Source organism: Dermochelys coriacea, chromosome 11 (genome assembly GCF_009764565.3).
Source record: "Dermochelys coriacea isolate rDerCor1 chromosome 11, rDerCor1.pri.v4, whole genome shotgun sequence".
NCBI classification, from domain to species: Eukaryota; Metazoa; Chordata; order Testudines; family Dermochelyidae; genus Dermochelys; species Dermochelys coriacea.
The window spans coordinates 76,444,532-76,459,995 of NC_050078.2; the positions used below are offsets into that span (position 1 = coordinate 76,444,532).

The following is a 15,464-nucleotide window of genomic DNA, read 5'->3' on the forward strand; positions in this document are numbered from 1 at the left end:
ATGTTCATAAATATTAATTAAAATATATTGGTTCTGATGGCACAAGATTAGACCGTGATGAACGTGTCCTCTCAGATCAGCTGATTATATAAACAAACCACTACTAGTGGCTGGTGTTGGATCAAGTGTGTGTTGAAAGGTAGAGAACTGTTACATTTTAGTGTCTTTATAGTTCTATGTCTAGTTGACTAAGGAATTATTTATGTGTGAGAATTCCTCATTATTATCTTCATATGGTAGCTAAAAGAGGTGACTGGTTGGTTGGTTGAGCCCTAGCTTGGTAGCTTGGCCATCATCCTAGGCTTTCATAGTCTATAGGCCCAGATTCAAGGTGAAAACTTGTAAGGACAGTCTTGTACAGTGAGTTTCGTGAGGACATATGTTTGAAATTTTTGGACATTATCCCTCTGTCTGAATCCATGGCTGTGTTTATTATATATATATATATATATATATATATATGTCATCCCTTTGTCTTCAGCTCAGCCTGTTATATTATACCTTGCGTGATTGAGTTTTGATTCAGTGATAAGGATAATAATCTGTCAGACTGTTTCATTTTGTGTTCTTAATTAGTATTCCTTCATTTTAAGTCTTTTCAGCATTTGTGTACCATTCAGCATCTGTGTGAATCTCACTGCACAGGCTCGAACTGAACTTCAGTCTATTCAGAAGCACATCTCCAAATTTGAATGCATTCTGATGTCATCTTTGTGGATGAAGCTACTTACAATGATCTACCAAACTAATCTGGTAATTGAAGCACGCAATGCTACACTTGATGTTGAGGGGGATAACATTGAAAGATAACAATGTCTTATCAATGACATTCAACAGCTTTGTGAACAAGGGGATGCGATCCTGACTGAGTCCAAATTAGTAGCACAGAATATTGGCATTTCATGTGATCCGATGCTGAGCAGCATTATAGGGTCAATGTCTCCCTTGTCGTCATTGACTCTATTCAATCAGGTCTTACACGTCGATTTGAGTCACTGCGACTAATTTGTACCCTTTTGGGGTTTCTTTGGCACTTAAATAGACTGAGTAATGAAGATCTACTTTCTGCAGCTGAACAATTTTAGCAACCGTATAACAAAGAAATCTCAAAAGATCTCAGTGATGAGGTCGTCTTCCTCAAACGAATATATTCCACGAACTTTAAATTGGATTGCAAGCCAAAGGAATTCCTTCAAGAAATACTCAGACTTGGACTCTCTGGGGTGTTTCCTGATATCACAATTGCATTGCGTATTTTTGTCAGTTTGCCAGCCTCAGTGGCTTCAGGTGAACACACCTTCAACGTGTTGAAGCAGGTAAAGAACTATCACCATTCAACTATGGGACAAGAGCATTTGAATGGGCTCACCATGCTTAATATCAACTGTGACATTGCACGAAAGCTAGATTTTTCCTCAGTTAGTGCATTTGCACTAAAGGCTAGAAAAGCATTTGTTAAATAAAAAAATATTCAAATTGTGTCTCACTCTTTTTTTGGTGCCTTATTTTGTTTTCAAGAGTCATCATTTTTTATTTTTATTATGGATAGGGGCCTCAAAAGCTGGAAGGGCCTAGGCCTCTCTGGACCTCTGAGAGGGCCTGAGTACCTTAAAAATATATTAGCAACGGTCTCTTTTTGTACTAGATTAACCTTATTGCAGTTGAGTGTGAAATCCATTTCAGACTCCACATGAAGAATATCCTATGTTTTGAGGCTCTAGTTAAATAAGGTGATGATTGCACAGCACTGTCCTAGGGGGAACAGCTACTCACACAACAGGGAGTGTCAGTGCCCTAGGGCAGCTGGGTCTAACAGGGAATAAAGCACCTCCAACAACTGAGTGCTTTGGTTGTGTTGGGCATTCTGAGCGCAGCTACCTGCCCAGGACAGGAGTAAAGCTCCTCCTTAGATCACTTAGTTAGCAGATCAGAGAGATACCCCAAGCTGGAGTCCATTGGAGTTTGGAAGCATGCTGGGGGGTCACTGGCAGAGGGGGTTCAGCAGTCCTGGGGAGATTGCCATAATCTGACCCTCCACTGCAGCCTCCCCAACCCCAACCCCTACAGCAACTCCAGGACAGGGCTTGTATTCTTTCCCTCCAGGGAGTCAGTACACAGGGCCCTGCATCCTAACACCCCAGCCACAGCTTGCCCTGAACTCCAGGCTCCACAGTTTGCAGCACTCACAGTCACTGGGTGTCAATGAACTTGGGGGGCACCCACAGGTCTGAGCTCTAAGAGTTCCCCTTTCTACTGCCCACCCCAGGACATGGAGTTAGCACAGAGATTCCAGTGACCCAGCCCCACCTCTGTGAGCTAGTTGCATTGGTTGCTGCTCCCCTCAGGGCTGGTGCTGAACCCACATGAACGCACCTCTGAACTCTGGCTCTTGGCTGTCCTTGGTTGGCAAACTGTGAATGGATTGCAGTGCAGGAGAGGGGAGTGGTGTGTTAAAGGAGCATTTATTTGTCAGCCTTTCACACTGCAAGGTGGGAAACGGAGGCAAAGGTCACTGCCTGATGTATTGTAGGCTGGGTGTTTGCTTATAGCTTTTGAACTGTGGTTGTGGTGTCTTCCCAAATGAGTGCCGGGTCGCCATTTCCCTGTTAGTAAAAGTGTCTTTTGTTACACACTCAGTGCTTGCAAGAGGGGGAGTACTGCCTCTTTGATTTGCCCCTGGGGGTGGTAAGTTTTCCCAGATGACTGGTTAGGGGCTTGTAGTCTGTATGGTCGTCCCTCCCTGTCAACCTCAGAGAGAGGCCATGCCTCCTCGCTGTCACCCACCTGTAAAGGTGAGCTCAAAAGCAGGGAATTAGCTGCAGCTAGTATTCAGGCCCACTGGCTGGGTAGAGCAGTTAAGTAGTCTATGAGCCCCAAGCCCTTGGTCAGAGCAGGGCAGAAAACAGTTAGTAAGGTCTGGCCTGCAGTCAGGGTAGAGCAGGGCTGAGCACCCACTTGCTCTAGGGGCTCAGGTAAGCACCAACACAATCTGGGACTCAGGTCAGGCTGAGCATCAGCAGAGTCCAGAGGCTCAGGCAGGGGTGAGCGTCCAAAGCAGTCTAGCGTCCTAGTTAAGACCAACCCAGGTCTCCTGGCCTAAGTTGGGGAAGCTGACACCCCAGGGGTGGGTTGATAGGAAGAGTAATGAAGACTCCACCACGTCCCAGTCCAGGGGAGGGCCCATGTCCTAACAGTGGCAGGGTTGACCTCCATTGGGTCAGCGGGGATCTGCCAGCAACACGCTGACCTAGGATCAGGCCAACACTTAACCAGATTTCAGAGTGGTAGCCGTGTTAGTCTGTATCAACAAAAACAATGAGGAGTCCTTGTGGCACCTGTCAAGGTTCCCTCCCCACTCTGAACTCTAGGGTACAGATGTGGGGACCCACTTGAAAGACCCCCTAAGTTTATTTCTACCACCTTAGGTTAAAAACTTCCACAAGGCACAAATCCTTCCTTGTCCTTGGATGGGTACTGCTGCCACCACCAAGTGAGTTAGAGAAAGATTCAGGAAAAGGACCACTTGGAGTTCCTGTTTCCTAAAATATCCCCCCAAGCCCCTTCACTCCTTTTTCTGGGGAGGCTTGAGAATAATATACCAACCAAATAGGTAAACCAGATTCTTAAAAAACAGAACTTTATTAAAAAAAAAAAAAGTAAAAGAAGCACCTTGTAAAATCTGGATGGTAGGTAACTTTACAGGGTAATCAGATTCAAAACACAGAGGATTCCCCTCTAGGCAGAACCTTAAAGTTGCAAAAAAACAGGGATAAACCTCCCTCTAAGCATAGGGAAAATTCACAAGCTAAAAACAAAAGATAATCTAACGCGCCTTGCCTTATTTACTTACTCTTTTTGCAATATTGAGACTCGTTGTAGGAGAAGGAGTTTTCTGACCTGATGCTTCTCTGCTTCCCCAGAGAACACACAACAGAGAGCACAAACAAAGCCTGTCCCCTCGCCCCGGATCTGAAAGTATCTTCTTTCCCCATTGGTCCTTTTGGTCAGGTTCCAACCAGGTTATTTGAGGTTCTTAACTCCTTACAGGTAAGGAGGAATTCTAGGCTACCCTTAGCTGTATGTTTATGACAGCACCTGAGAGACTAACAAATTTATTTGGGCATAAGCTTTCGTGGCCTAAAACCTATGTCATCAGATGCATCGAGTGGAAAATACAGTTTAATTGGGGGCTATAGGTGAGGCCTGAATAAAGATTGGGAGTGGATGAGTCATTACAAAACCCAGTTTTACCATACTAATTTTCCCCTACTGTTACTCACACCTTCTTGTTAACTATTTGAAATGGGCCATCCTCATTACCATTACAAAAGTGATTTTTCCTCCCTTGGTATTTTACTGATAATTAAATAGTCTTGTTAGACTGATCCCCCCCCACACACCTGGTAAGGCAACTCCCATCTTTTCATGTATTATGTATAAATATACCTGCTACTGTATTTTCCACTCCATGCATCTCATGAAGTAAGTTTTAGCTCACAAAAGCTTATGCCCAAATAAATGTGTTCATCTCTAAGGTATCACAAGGACTCCTCATTGTTTTTACTTAACCAGATGGTCGTCTAGATTACTTGTTGAGGCTCAGAACAGTTCTGTTTTGTGTTATTAAGAGGAACCCCTAGATAGTGAACCCAGCCCTTGCTGCTGACTCCACCTGGCAGAAGGGTAACATTAGGAAAGGAATAAAAAATAAGACAGAAAATATCATAACCCCACTATATAAATTCATGGTGTGTCCAAACCTTGAATATTGTGTCCAGTTCTGCCCATCCTATCTTAAAAAGGATATAGTGCAACTGGAAAAGTTTCAGAGAAGGGCAAAAAACATAATCAAGATTAGGGAACAATTTCCATATGAAGGAGTGCCTAAAAAAGACTATGGCTGTTCAGTTTAGGAAAGAGACATATAAGGGGGGATATGACAGAGGACTATAAAATCATGAATAATGTAGAAAACGTGAAGAGAGAAATGTTATTTACCCGTTCCCACAATACTAAAATCAGCGCTCACCTGATCAAATTAATAGGCAGCACGTTTAATACAAACAAGAGGAAGTATTTTTCTCACAACACACAATTAACCTGTGGACTCATTGCCAGGGGATGTTGTGATGGAGAAAACATGTAACTGGGTTCAAAAAGGGACTTGGTAAGTTCATGGAGCATTGGTCCATCACTGGCTGTTAGCCAAGAGGGTCACCTCTGACTGCCAGGAACCAGGGGTGGATCATACAGTAATTGCCCGTTCTGTACACACAGCCTGATGCTCCAGCACTGACCACTGACCCAGAATGGCAGTTCCTATTAATCCAATAACCCAGCCCTCCCTTCCCACCCAATGTACCTCTCCCAGAGCCAGCCAAGCCCTGTACTGGCTTAGGGCACCATCCAGAGGAAATCCCTCGAGGCACCCATCAAAGCAGCCTCATGCATGCAGGGTGCTGCTGAGCTACCTGGCTCTGGGCGTGTGCAGAGAGCAGCGTGTAGCAGCAGGAGGGGAAAGACAGCTCCGCATGCACTGAGCTCCCACAGACTATATTTCCTGAACACCCGCCATGGGGCTTCCAGGCACCTGTGGCTCATGCAGAGGAGGGTCCACTCCCTGCCTCCGTCCCTTTACGTGCATGCTGGTGTCATGGGAGATTGTTAGTTCAATAAATAAATCAGCGGTTCTCAAACTGTGGGTCGGGACCCCATTTTAATGGGGTTGCCAGAGCCATCGTTGGACTTGCTGGGGCCCAAGGGCTTCAGCCTGGGGCGATAGGACACAGGCTCCGCCTGCGCCTGGGGTCAGATAGTAATTTCTGTTGTCAGAAGGGGGCTGTGGTGCAATGAAGTTTGCACATCAGTGAAATGGATCAATAGTCGATCTATAAAACTGTACCCCTTATAAAGTGTCGGTTTCTGGGGAGCATCTGAGATGTGTCACCTCTGGTGCAAAATAAGGGTTCAAGAGGTAGGGAGGACCCAAACTCTGCCCACCCCCCGCTGGGTTTGCCCCAGGGGCCCCAGGCCAGCAGGGCACGTGCCCAGCCCCGGGCCGGAGACCAGATAACCGAGGGGCCGGGACGGGGAGCGACTCTGCACCGTGTCCCCAGGGGCCCGGGATCCCTGCCGGGGTCTAGTCCTGCGCTGGGCCTGTGCCGGCCGGGGGCTGCCACGGGACAAGGCGGGGGGGGACAATGTGGCGGGACGCGGGGGCGGGGGGGCCGGGAGCCCGTGTGAGCTGTGGTGGATTTACCCATCTCCGTGCAGCCAGGACATCACGGGGGGGGAGAAGAGCCGGGGCCCAGCCGGGGGGTTAAATCCCCCCCGATTTCACCTCTTCCCTCTCCCAGAGCGATACAATCCTCCCGCCTCCGCCCCGCCGCTCCAGAATGAGCCCGTCGGGGTGTAAAACCCCTGTCGCTTCCCCTCGCCTGCCCCGCTGAGTCCTCGGGTCTCGGCCACGGCTTTTGCCCCAGGCTCCACCCTGGGGACCCTAGACCCAGCAGCCATGTCCTGCCCGCTCCAGCCCATCGCTGCGATTCCCTGGGCCGCCTCCGACAGGGCCCTTGTATCTGCAGCCCTGTCGCGGGGCGCCATCCTCGCTTCTTCTCTCTCACCGGGCCCGGGAAGAGCCCCCCGGCTTTCCTCCTTCAGTCCGGCCAGGGCCTGAGCTGCTGGGCCCCTGCCGCCCCTTTGCTCCCAGTGGCTGCTTCTGGGAGGCCTGTGGAGGCCCTAGAGAGACCCAGAGGACCCACCTCGGCTGTTTCCTGGCGCAGGATGTTGTGATCTTGTGGGCTCTCTTGTAGGGAGCGGCAAAGGCCAGCTGCATCCATCACAAATCCCCTGAAATGTTCCCGCTTTTCCCTCCCGTTCTTCAATGTCGACGTAAAGTCCCCTCAGATGTTGCTGTTTTTCTCTTGTATTGGGAAATGTTTAGTTTTTGCCCCATTTTCTCCTCCGTTCTGAAATATTGACAGAAAATTCCTGGACACTTTGCCCCATTTTTCTCTCTCGTTATCTATGATTTATTATCCCCTGAGATTTTCCCCATCTAATCATGTGATATTAACATCAAATCTCCTCAGATGTCATTTTCTTAAATATTGATTAATATAAAATCCTTGTACATTTTTCTCTTTCTCTCCCTAATGATCAATATTGTTATGAAATCCACTCCGATTTTACCTTTTATCTTGTATCAACTATTGATATAAAATCCCTCAGACTTTTCCACTTTCCTCTAACTTGTGACAAATTCCTCATATTTGCTCCCTATTCTTTTTAATTACTGAACACTGATGTCACATTTCAGATTTTAGCATTTCCCATTAATTATAAATTATTGAATTAAAAAAAATCCTCTTAGGCTTGGAGGTGTTCTCCATATTGTTCAGACCCTTCTCTTGTTTGGAGGGAACTTGTTGCCCTGAGTCATTCTCCATAGTGGAGGTTGCAGAGGGGTTAAATTCCCCAGTGATCAACTTTCCTCCTCACATTGAGAATCATTTGTTTCCCCCTTTGTCTCCCTTAAAATCCACAGGGTTGCTGATCAGGGTGACTTGCCCCACTTCAGCTACACATGCCAGGCAGGGCCTCACACCATCTGGGCCTCTCACTATCCCATTTCGGGGTAGCAGCCGTGTTAGTCTGTATCCGCAAAAAGAAAAGGAGTACTTGTGGCACCTTAGAGACTAACAAAGGTGCCACAAGTACTCCTTTTCTTTTTACATTATCCAATGTCTCCCAGACCCTGACTGACTTTTCCTTTCCCAGACAGTGCGAGACATTAATTCCCTTCAGCGGGCTGCTCTGTGCGTGGGTGGGTCCCTGTTCCCCTTGGCAGCGCCCAGAGCAGCTGAGACGCTCCATCCTCCTGTACTAACTCCTCACTTTCCGATAGCTGCTTTCACCAGAAGGGTCCCCAGAGCTGGTGGTGAACGGTCACCATGAGGGGTCTCTTCCTGCAGTGCTGAGACCCAGCCACCTCTGGGGTGGGTCCATGGTGGCCATTATTAGCCAGTGACAGGGCAAGGAAGTTTAGTGAATCGTCTGGCTCCTCCATCCCCTCCTGTGTCCTGTTAAAGCAGCATTGCCCAGGGCTGTGTGAATGGCTGGTCGGGGGCAGTGATAACTTTCTCTCCATTGATCAAATACTAATATAAAATCACCACAAATTTTGTTTCTCTCCCCATTCAGAGAGATGTCGGATGTTCAGGGTTTGGAGGGAAGATAATTGCCCTGAGTCTTTGCTCCAGATGTGGGGAGCCGGAGAGGAGGGAAGGCCTGAAACCTCCCCTCCCAGGATGTGTTTAAACAGATTTTGGCGTCTTTCCCTCCCCAATGTCACATTTCTGGTCTCATTGACTCCAGAGTTGCTGCAAGGAAGGTAAAGGAGAGACTCTGGATTAACCTAGGAGCTGATAAGATCCGGGAAGTGGTGTCCTTAGCTGCTTTCACCAGAGGGCTCTGGCTGTTGCTAAGGGAGGGGAGGCTGTTCTCTCTGTCTCTCTTTACCCAAGATATCAGGGTTGAGTTTCTTGGGTAGGACGGTGCTGCCTCCCTTGTGATCTGGGAGCCCAGGCTGAGCCGCTGCTGCTCCTCAGCAGGGTCTGTGCTGTGGAGAGACCTTCATTAAAGCCTCCCCCATCCCCAGCCAGGGACTTCCTCCAGTGCCTGGAACTAGCCCCCTAAGGGAGCCCCGAGGCCTCTCCAGTGAGCTGGTTACCATTGTCACATGTGTAAGTTACAGCTGACCCATAAGAGAAGTTTTTCATGAACCTGCCAGTGTGTCTTCCATTGGGGATGACACAGAATATGCTCACAAATGGGTACATCACTGCTCCATGCAACACGCATGCCAGAAATATCACATTGTCTGTAAGACTGTCCAATCAACTGGTGCCCTTCTTCACATGTAAAGTTGATGGTTGATCCAAAGAGGATATCTGTTAAAATAACTCTGCCATTCTCCGGCTTTCCTGGATGATCACACGATTTCTCAGTTAATTTTGTGATCAGGGTAGGAGCTCTCTTATCAGGGATTTCATGTATTGCACACAGCCTTTCGAAGCTTATTCAGCAATATCATTGTCTTCACTGTTTGTAGGACATAAGTGTTCCCATTTGTGAATTTTTGGAATGATTGGAGTCCTGGGGCATTCTGGTTCTTCTTCCCTAGCAGGTCCAGTTGCTGTTTTCACTCTTTCTCTTTTTCTTCCATGGCCCTTTGGTGTGCAACTTCCTCCCTGGCTGCCTTTGCCTCCATAGCCCTTCTGTGTGCTGCAATCCTTGTGCTTTACCACAATGTATTGGGGGGTCAGGATTCCTCAAACTGCACCAGCTGCAATAAGTGACCCAAGTTGGCAAGAGCCATAGGTCGGCTGAGGGGAATTTCTGTAACTTAAAGCAGAAAGCAGAACACTTTTATCTTCCTCTGCTCAGGATCCTCGTGTCTGTCCCATCTTGAAATGGGAACTGGAAGTGATTTAGAAGATGATATTCAATAACTTCTTGCAGCTTTTGTTGCGCAGTGTGTAAGCCCAGAAGTGGAGAATGGAAGAATAAATGGGGTACAGCCTGTCTACAGACCCAGAGACATCATTGTGTTTGAATGCAACCCTGATTATACACTTGAGCAGCAGCCCAGAGACTCCCCCTTGGGAGAACAAGCCTGGTACATAACAATTTCTTTGTTAAATTGATGAGCCTATATGAGCTTGCAGTGTCCAGGGGGCATAACTAGACATTGCAAGACGAAGGTTCCCAGGGTTGTTTCTGGGACCGGGGATATTGGCTAGTGTCATTCGCTTGCAAGTAGCTGGGAGCAGCTGACATGCCAGAGGCTGTGTGTAACCAGCCCAGGAGTGGGGGCTCTTACAGTAGAGCAGGGTAAGGCTGGATCCCAGCGTCAAGGATTGGAGAGGCCTAACATATCACTGGTCCAGATAACATCGAGGGGAGTTTCTGACACGCTGCAAAGCAAATGCACTGCTTCAGGTAGAATAAACAAACAGATTTATTAACTATAAAGGTAGATTTAAGCGATTATACGTCAAAGCATAACAAGTCAGATTTGGCCAAATGAAACAAAAGCAAAACTCATTCTAAGCTGATCTTAACACTTTCAGTGTCCTTAAAAACTTAGATGCTTCTCACCAGAGTCTGGCTTTTCAGTCAGGCTCTCTCCTTTGATCAGCGTTTCAGTCACTTGGTGTTGGTGGTGTCTGTAGATGTAGGTGAAAGAGCGAGCATGGCAAAATGTCTCTCCCTTTTATCATGTCCTTTATTCCCTCATGGCTTCCCCCCCCCTTCAGAGTCAGGTGAGCATTACCTCATTGCAGTCCCAAACGAAGGGGGTAATTCCCTCCAGGGTGTAAAGGATTATTTTGTTGCTGCCTAAGCCAGTGTCCATTGTTCCTGTGAGGCTGGGCTGGGTTTGTCCCATCCATGCCCTGACGAGGTGTGAACTGCCTCTCTGTTCTTGGAGAGTTTTTGCATGGGCTTGCTTTAGCCATGAGGTTACATTTTCAGCCTCATAACAATATACATTAAATTATAACCTTACTATAACATTACTGTAACAGTTATTATAACAAAAAGAAAAGGAGTACTTGTGGCACCTTAGAGACTAACAAATTTATTAGAGCATAAGCTTTAGTCTCTAAGGTGCCACAAGTACTCCTTTTCTTTTTGCGAATACAGACTAACACGGCTGCTACTCTGAAACCAGTTATTATAACGTCACTATAACAATAATGCTCAGTGCATCTTGAGCCTTCCAAAGACACTCAACATGACAAACTTTGCATTGGATACCACACAATTATTTTATAAAGATGAACATGGGGGTGTAGGGTGTTCCCCTGAGGTACAGAGCGTCACAGGGAACTTCCTCCAGTGGCTGGAACGAGCCCCCTAAGGCAGCCCCAGGCTCTGCCAACCCCAACTGCTGAGCCGGAGACTCCAGGTGACTGAGAGAGACCAGGACATGGTCAGAAAAGTGACTCTGCACAAATGTCACCTGGAGCCTCGTATCTCACAGCCCCTGGGAATCTGCTACTTGTTGTTAATGCACCTGTGGGCGGAATCCAAGTTGCCTTAACAGCACCAAAGCCACTGATCTCCTGCTAGAATCTGCCTAGTGGCAAAACTGGGGATTGAGGAGGGGAAGAGACTGGCTCCATGGGTTTTCCCTTTGCGTGTCTGGGGTGTGGAGGTGGCAGGCAGGGAAGAGTGGTGGAGGGACAACGATGGAGGGAGAGACAGTGTGAGTTGGGAGCAGTCAGGAAATTACAGGGGCGAGGAAGCATGAAATCCCTTGTGATTTTGCCACTTCCCTTCTAAAAATTTATAAAATCCTCTCCGATTCCATTGCATTTCTCTGTAATTATCAAATATGGATATAAAATCTAAGTTGATTTCTTCTTTTCTCTCAAATTATTGACAATTTCTCCAGTCAGCTTTTGCCCTATTTTCTCTCTAATTCTCTGGCGTCAATTTAAAATCTCCTCAGATTTGGGGTGTTTCCTACCTCTTGGATCTGCAATGCTTTGTCCTTGTTTGGTAGGGAATTGTTGCCCTGAGCCATACCCCAGGGTGCCCATTCTCTGCTGGCAACAAGGCATGGAAGGGGCACGTGAGGGGAAGGTAGAAGCAAATCTTCCACATAGAGACCACCGAGCCCCAGGTTACCCAGTCCCAGCTGCTGCCCCTCACCATGACCCAACACTGCTCCCCCCAACTCCACTTTGTCATCCCCAGCTGCTACCCCCTCCCACTACCAGGGAAACTCCCAGCTCCATCCACCTTTCTTTCCGCCTTCAAGTTGCCAGGCCCAGGGCGTATGAATGGCAGGTGAAGTGGGGAACCTTCCTTTTCTGTTTGTTCATTGAACACCCAATTTCCCTGACAACTTTGTTAATGCAGCGCTAAGGGTGCCCAGTGCTGTCCTGAACCCTTCCAGCATGTTGAATTCAGCAACACTCAATCCTCTCAAAAGTAGGAAATCCAAAGCTGTATCAGCCTGGTGTAGACGTACACTAAGAGTTTCTCAGTGCAGCAGAACCTAGAATGTCTCTTTGCAGGGAGAATTCCTGGGATGAATGGAGAATGTGAAATGGACAAAACCCCTTCTGAATTCACTCCAGTTGCCCTTCTCACCCTGACAGGCTGCAGAATAACATCCACCTTTTGCTCCGGATCGTCCCATCCTCCCAGCATAAAGGAAATGGCGTCAGTGGAGCTGTCTCAGGTAAGGGATTGTCTGGGAGCTGGTGGTGGGTTCTGGCGGGAGGGAGAGGGGCAGTAAATGCATAGGATGATGGGAGCTGCTGGAGGTGGGAGGAGGGGGCAGGGAATACACAAGGGAGAGGACAGGGTGTGACCATCCTGCTGGAATTAGTTGACTCTTGGGTGTGCTTTCAATGAACAGATTCATGAGGGTTGGGCGCGGGACTTCCCCTGTTTGTGGAACAGGAAATAACCCCCCTGGCCAGACCTGGGAAAATGTCCCAGACTCCCAGTGCCGGAGCCTGAACCTACCGATACTCTTCGTTATTTGCCGTTCCCCCAATCTTTGTGTCATCTGCAAACTTTATGAATGACAACTTTATGTTCTCTTCCAGGTCATTGATAAAAATGTTAAATAGCACAGGGCCAAGAACCGATCCCTGTGAGATCCCACCAGACACACACCTACTCAACCATGGTTCCCCACTTACAGTTACATTGTGAGACCTATCAGCCAGCCGCTTTTTAATATATTTCACATGTACAATGTTAATTTTGAATTGTTCTGTTTGTTTAATCAAAAGATCATTCTGTACCAAGTCAAATACCTTACAGATCTACGTATATTACGTGAATGCTATTACCTTTATTAACCAAACTTCTAATCTCATCCAAAAAAAAGGCAATTACTTTTCTAGGATCTACACTTATGTTGATTGGTGTTAATTGTATTACCAAAAAGAAAAGGAGTACTTGTGGCACCTTAGAGACTAACAAATTTATTAGAGCATAAGCTTTCGTGAGCTACAGCTCACTTCATGCATCCGATGAAGTGAGCTGTAGCTCACGAAAGCTTATGCTCTAATAAATTTGTTAGTCTCTAAGGTGCCACAAGTACTCCTTTTCTTTTTGCGAATACAGACTAACACGGCTGCTACTCTGAAATTGTATTACCCTCCTTTAATCTTTTATCAGTGCAATTATCAGGTGCTCCATTATCTTGCCTGGTATCAATGTCAGCTGGACAGCCTATAATTACCTGATGTGATGCAGCAGGGAGTGGGGTGGATTGACCGGGGAATGTCATCTAGTTCTGCTGGGACTGTCTGCATGGGGGATGGGAGAGCAGGGGATGACTCCACTGGAGTGAGGAGACCTGAGCCTGTAACCTGAGCTGGAAGGGGGTTGGACCCAGGTGACACATTGGCCCGGGAAACTGGACAAAGGCTGGAAGAGGAGCTGGGGGAAGAAGGAGTGAGACGGGGGGGGGGGGGGGGGAGTTGGTTTCAGTTTTGGGCTGGGTGGTCGAACGCAGGGAACCCCAAGGCTGGGGTCTAAGCTCCCTGCCCCCCAGAAGGACTTGTCTGAGGGGTCCTAGTTGTACCCACAAACTCTGTTTTAGACTGTATTCCTATTGTCCAATAAACCTTCCATTTTACTGGCTGGCTGAGAGTCACGGTGAATCCCAAGAAGAGGGGTGCAGGGCTCGAACTCCCCCACGCTCCATGACACCTGGTCATCCCCTTTTCATATTCTGATTATTGCCACAGGACTATTTTTCTTCCATTCTTCTGGAGTTTTCGAAGACCCATTGAAAATCAACAGCAATGATCCAGTGAACTCCTTGGCCAATTCTTTTAAAACTCCTGGATGCAAGTTATCTGGACCTGCTGATTTTAAAAATGTCTAACTTTTGTAGCTGCTGTTTAACATCCTCATGAGTTGTTACTGGAATGTAAAGAGTGTTATTATCATCATATGATATGACTGTATCATTGGTTTGTTTTTTCCCCAGGTACAGAACAGATGTATTCTTTGAACACTTTTCTTTCTCTGTATTATTACTGATAATTCTATCATAGTAATGGACTAATGCCATTGTTCGGATACTTTATGTTGTTGATATACTTTAAAAAATCCTATGTATTGTACTTAACTCTGCTGGCCATAGATTTTCTGCTGACCTTCCACCTCCTGTGCCCCTGGCTAGTAGGTGTGTGATAAATGTGAAGGCCCTTGCTCTCTGTGTCTGCTGGAAGGGAGAAGGGCTCTCTCTCTCTTACTCTCCTCACCCCAATGCCTCCTGGTTGCTCTGAGTGGTGCGGGACTGGGATTCTGCTACCGTCCCTCCCAGAGCATTCATTCTACTGGCCCTTCTCTCCTGTGAATACTGGTGGTGTCACTGGGCAGCAGGTTCTGATGGGCGACTCTTGTTCTTTCAGGGGCTGGTGACCTTTGAGGAGCTGGCTGTGTACTACACGGAGGGGGAATGGGCTCTGCTAGACCCTGCTCAGAGAGCCCTCTACAGGGAGGTCATGCAGGAGAACTATGCCACTGTGGCCTCACTGGGTAAGGATTCCTGTGCCCTGGTTACTAGAAGCTGTGGGGTCTCTACAGAACCCGAGTAGTAATAACTCTGGACCTTTACTCAGCCTGTAATTTTTGGCAGGTTTCCATGCCCAGCTTTTTGCTTCATGTCCTTCCTCAGTGTCATTTCTGGACGTGTGTGTATTTGATGTCGGCCATTTTGAAAAAAATATGATTTGTAAAATTTAGTTTAATTTATCCTTATTGGATGCATTAAAAGTAATGAATAACTAGAGCGTTCACACCTTTCCTCATTTGAAGGGGACTCTTTGCAGCTGGTACAATTCTAGGTACAGTCCAGTAAACAGGAGAAGTACATGGTGCATGGACGGCGTGACAGTCAGGTGAGCCCATCTTTTGATAGGTGAGCGTAGGAAGTTGTTACTCAGGAGTTCATGGGTGACAGGGAAATGGAGCAATGGGAGGGGAGGAGAAGGGGAGTAGATGTTGCTGGGGTGCTAGCAGGTGGGGAGGGCTGAGAGCAGTGGGAAGAAGGGAACGGGAGTGTGGAGGAGCAGGGAGGAACGGGACAGTGAGAGAGGAGAAGAGAGTACAAGGGATGGGTACTCCCAAGGCACCAGCATGTGGGGAGGGCTGAGAGCAGTGGGAGGAAAGAAGGGGAATGTGGAGGAAGGGCACCCAGGAAGGGGGCAGGGTGGGTCAGTGGGAAGGAGAAGAGGTTTTGGGGCTCTGGAGTTGTGGGGGATTCCAGCTCTTTCACACAAAATTCCTGCCCGGGCCTTGCTGCTTCAGAGCCTACGCTCCAGTTTTATTTCTGTTCAGTTGCGGTTAATTTTACAGGTTTTTCCCCAAATATTAAACTATTGTCCTTCATCCACCACTCGCTGCCCCTGACTCAATCC

General features: G+C 47.5%; 1 protein-coding gene across 1 annotated transcript; it reads left to right on the forward strand.

Annotated features, from left to right (window-relative positions):
* Positions 1-11,921: 11,921 nt before the first annotated feature.
* Positions 11,922-14,831, forward strand: LOC122458214 (zinc finger protein interacting with ribonucleoprotein K-like). The gene is made up of 2 exons (XM_043505791.1): positions 11,922-12,256; positions 14,457-14,831. The coding sequence occupies exons 1-2, from the start codon at positions 12,104-12,106 to the stop codon at positions 14,640-14,642; spliced, it is 339 nt and encodes a 112-aa protein (XP_043361726.1). The 5' UTR covers positions 11,922-12,103; the 3' UTR covers positions 14,643-14,831.
* The last annotated feature ends 633 nt before the right edge of the window (positions 14,832-15,464 follow it).

What these genes read in the sequence shown, in the direction of transcription:
- LOC122458214 (XM_043505791.1), top strand. Translation starts at nt 12,104, where the DNA reads ATGAATGGAGAATGTGAAATGGACAAAACCCCTTCTGAATTCACTCCA. An exon ending in CGTCAGTGGAGCTGTCTCAG is followed by an intron (nt 12,257 to 14,456) that starts GTAAGGGATTGT and finishes TTGTTCTTTCAG; the next exon opens with GGGCTGGTGACCTTTGAGGA.